The sequence below is a fragment of the Actinia tenebrosa genome, unplaced genomic scaffold (assembly GCF_029948245.1).
Source record: "Actinia tenebrosa isolate PJP-AT-01 unplaced genomic scaffold, QUT_ActTen_1.0 PGA_scaffold9__36_contigs__length_13948895, whole genome shotgun sequence".
NCBI lineage: Eukaryota > Metazoa > Cnidaria > Anthozoa > Actiniaria > Actiniidae > Actinia > Actinia tenebrosa.
Window position 1 is genome coordinate 38816 of NW_028292586.1, and position 3685 is coordinate 42500.

The 3685-nt window shown below is 32.2% G+C and overlaps 1 protein-coding gene across 5 annotated transcripts in view; it reads left to right on the plus strand.

Annotated features, from left to right (window-relative positions):
• LOC116308388 (uncharacterized) overlaps positions 1 to 3685 on the plus strand; it is a 26118-nt gene continuing 22433 nt past the window's right edge. For 2 of the 5 annotated variants that reach the window (XM_089024674.1, XM_089024677.1), the window contains exons 1-2: positions 254 to 1335; positions 1473 to 1542. In XM_089024674.1, coding sequence (XP_088880800.1) covers positions 1289 to 1335; positions 1473 to 1542 — 117 coding nt within the window. In that variant the 5' untranslated portion in view covers positions 254 to 1288. Of the gene's footprint in view, positions 186 to 253; positions 1336 to 1472; positions 1543 to 3685 lie in introns of those variants that run through there. The other 3 variants (XM_089024676.1, XM_089024675.1, XM_031718795.2) reach the window with 3 other exon arrangements.

The window sequence follows — 3685 nt, forward strand, 5'->3', positions numbered from 1 at the left end:
CCGATGATCAGGGTATGGGAAAACCATTTGTTTATTTTTCTTTCGGCTTTCCTCTTTTCTCTCTATTTCCCCCCTTAACTCTCCCATCATTTCATACAATCTCCTACATTATTATTTAATTCACTATTTTCCATACATCAGTGTCCGTTCACCGAAAAAAAAACAACATTCAACCCCTACCCGTGGTAAGTAGCTACATAAAGTAATAATAGACATAGCACATAGCGTGGTTTTGGTACCGGAAAATCCCAACACCTTTTCGGATGTAACGTTACCCAGTGAAAATACAAAGCCATTATTCAAGAATTGACAAGTTTCAACTTAGGGTGAACTTTACATTGTTACAGTTCGATAGTTTGATCTATGAAACCCTATAGAATAACTCTAGGAGCGTTGATATTGCAGATAAGCAAAGGCTAATCAAAAGTAGCTTTTTACTAATGGCCGGATGCTAGCACAGTATGAACTTGCGATACGGGGAAAACACGCCTAGGTGCAGTCATGCGGTTGTCGGGTGGCTGCGAGGGAAAACTGTTGGTGAAGAATAAGTAAAAAAATCCGGACTAATCTTTACATTTTTGGCGCGGAAACCAAACCCTATTCCTAAAAAGTCATATAAGAGGATTTCACTAAGAAATTCTTGTAAAATACGTAAGGTTTTTATTCGTTTTTAAAATCATGTGTACGTCACGCGTCTAAAATAAACCATGCATGGAATAACAAATGAAATATGAAACCTTCTGTGATTGGTTGGATTTATTACGACATTAATGATTGGTGCAGACGTTTAGCATTAAAAACACTTGAATTTAAATATACTCGAAGAAAGTTCTGTTTTTGAACTGTGAGAAACACAGTTTTTTTTAGTGTCGCTTTTTAAGAGCCATCACGAAACTCAAAGATGGCAGAAAATATGTGTCGTTATTCGCTGTTTTGGAGCAATCGAGGTTAAAATCAGTATGGAAGACGCACTGTTCTCACTGTTCGGATACAAAAGAACATACTGCATGGCCTAACTTTCCATTCATTCCTCGAAGGATTTTGCAGGAAGATCTGGTGGCTTACCGGTTTCCTTTTGGTAGAGAGCTAGTCGATGAGCAACTAGACGACTAGGATATTATAAACCACTGTCATTTATTGTCTATAACACTGGTACAGTTAATTGTAGTCGAACTTGAATCAAAGTCCCGCGTCATTGTAAGCTTACTTTATATTTCACTCAAGGTAAAGACTATTTTTCCAAATAAACTACGAAAGAGTTTAGTCTTTCTGTGGGTTTTCCTTGAAGATGGCGTCTCTCAAAGTTGCTGTACGGGCTCGTCCTTTGAATAAAAGGTAAGCTCTAATAGCATTCTAAAGAGTATATTGCCTTCAACTGAGGTGGTCTTCAAAACACAATTCATAATCTTATGATATAATTTAATATATAACTACCTCCAGACTTAAACGAATTAATTATATTATTTTTCCAGAGAGATTGATTTGAATTCAAAATGCATTCTGCAAATGGAAGGAGAGAGGACCACCATCACCAATAGTAAAGTAAGTTTGTCGAACTGTATATTACCTATCAATTTTATTAGTTGACTTCGTGCTGTTTTGCTCCAGTGGGTCAATGATATCATGCAGAAATCATTTCAAAGAACAGTCAAAAAAGACAATCTATGAAATGCGCAGTATGGAACCCCAGGTTCACTGAAGAATACAAAAGCTTCTCAGTCTCCTTTTATCATTATCCAAAAAGACAGTCGACTTCTTGAAAATAAATCGTGATTTTTGTTGATAATAAGCTGTTACCTTCGTATTAACCTGTAAAATTCATGTCTTTTCTTGACTGCAATTATAATCTTAACCAAAGAATTATATAAATATTACATAAGAATTCTCGAAAGAATGATACGTGTCCTGTTAAATTTATCAGTAAAATGCTTCAAAAACGTTTTAACTGTGCGTCAATATACTAGTTTATCAATGGGTTTGGACGTGTTGCTGACAAGTCGATCTTGAAGAAAAAAGTCTATTGTTTCAGAACGTTTTCTTGTTTACAAACAAAAAGGGTCCCAAAATAGCCCTCACAATACTCAATATTAACCTGTTTACTAATCCTTTTGACTGATAATGTAAAGGTTTTTTAGCGTATTGGTAAAAATTATTCACGGCTATTGTGCTCTCGTTCAAAAAGCGTTTCAATATATCGATACACACAAATAATTCTGGAGACCTTGTTCTCGAAAGCACTAGCTATAGTATACATTAGAATAATATTATTCAGATCAAAGATTAGAGTTTTATTACTATTATGCTTTCTATTTTTAAAGGCACGATAACAGCGAAAATAACTTCTAGATAAATTCTAATAAGTCGAATGTTCTTTTGCTTGTAATCACATTTTGCCTTTAGAATTCTAGAATACCTTATAGCTAATCAAATTGCAGTGAATTTTATTAATATTTCTTGGGTCATCAGGAATATATCTTTGGGATAAAGCATCATCAAGCAGATTGCAATATTTTATATTTCGAATTTTATTTTTAAATTTCATTTCCTGACAAAAAAAAGACAAAAATATTCACAGACAGTTCAGAAAAAACTAGGCCAATCAAGAGAATTAAGATCATTTATATTGTTTTGTACTATTCATTATATAAATAATAATTTTCTAATTAGAATGTTTTTATTATAATTATTTGTCATGAATATATTTAATATTCTTTACATCATTGTTCCTATCAAGATGACCATGATTTCTTGTACCTAACTGCATCTGGTTTACAGATCTTGAGGTTTTACATTTAATTATTGTATTTCATATTTAATTTCGTTTTATTTGGCTTTTTCCAGCAGGTAGCCTTAAAAATAGAAAGATCTAGAGAGGGAAAAAGATTGATACTTGGTTAAATAATTCAAATAAGGTCTTCTATTTTCTGATCTATGCTTATTCTTACACTTTATTCAGTATAATATGATTAAGAATCTTTTAAAAAAATTTAGTGCTGAAGAACCATTAGCTGGCAGAATCTAGAGCTTTATTAATGGGTTGGTTGCCTAGAGAAATAAAAGAAACCAGAGTGTTCTTGTGTGACTCAGTTTTTAGGCATTAATCATTTTTATTATTGACCTTGATGGACAATCTTCAATAAGCCCTGAATGTTAATTTTTGTCCAGACTTTTAATATGTTTAGAAGTTAAAAGAAGTATATAATATGTAGTGCTAGTGTAAAGAAGAGTGGCTACTTCTGATATCATCCTGTCCTATATAACTAACTCCGTGAAATCAAAGTATAAACAGCAAATCAAATGTTTTATTCATAAAATTAATGAGTATATTCATTTATGTATCTCAGATGTGTTTGCCATGTACTGAATAACTAAATGCATTTTTTGTTTGGGAAAGATTTTCAAGCTCCTGAATGTTATTCATTTCCAGTCTTTGTTTCATTATATATTTAGATATATATGTATTTAAATTCAAGGACCATAACTCTTAGGTAAAATAGGTTTCACACCCTGAAGGTATCGATCATACCCCTGAAAGTATCATTCTCCCAAGTTACTTAATATATTGAGTTACAATCCATATTTTAAAATGTATCAATCGTTTGAAGCATTTTTTTGTTTTGTTTTTGTTTTTGAAGCATATATTGCTGAGAGATATAATTAAGTAATTCAAAATGAAATAGCTTTA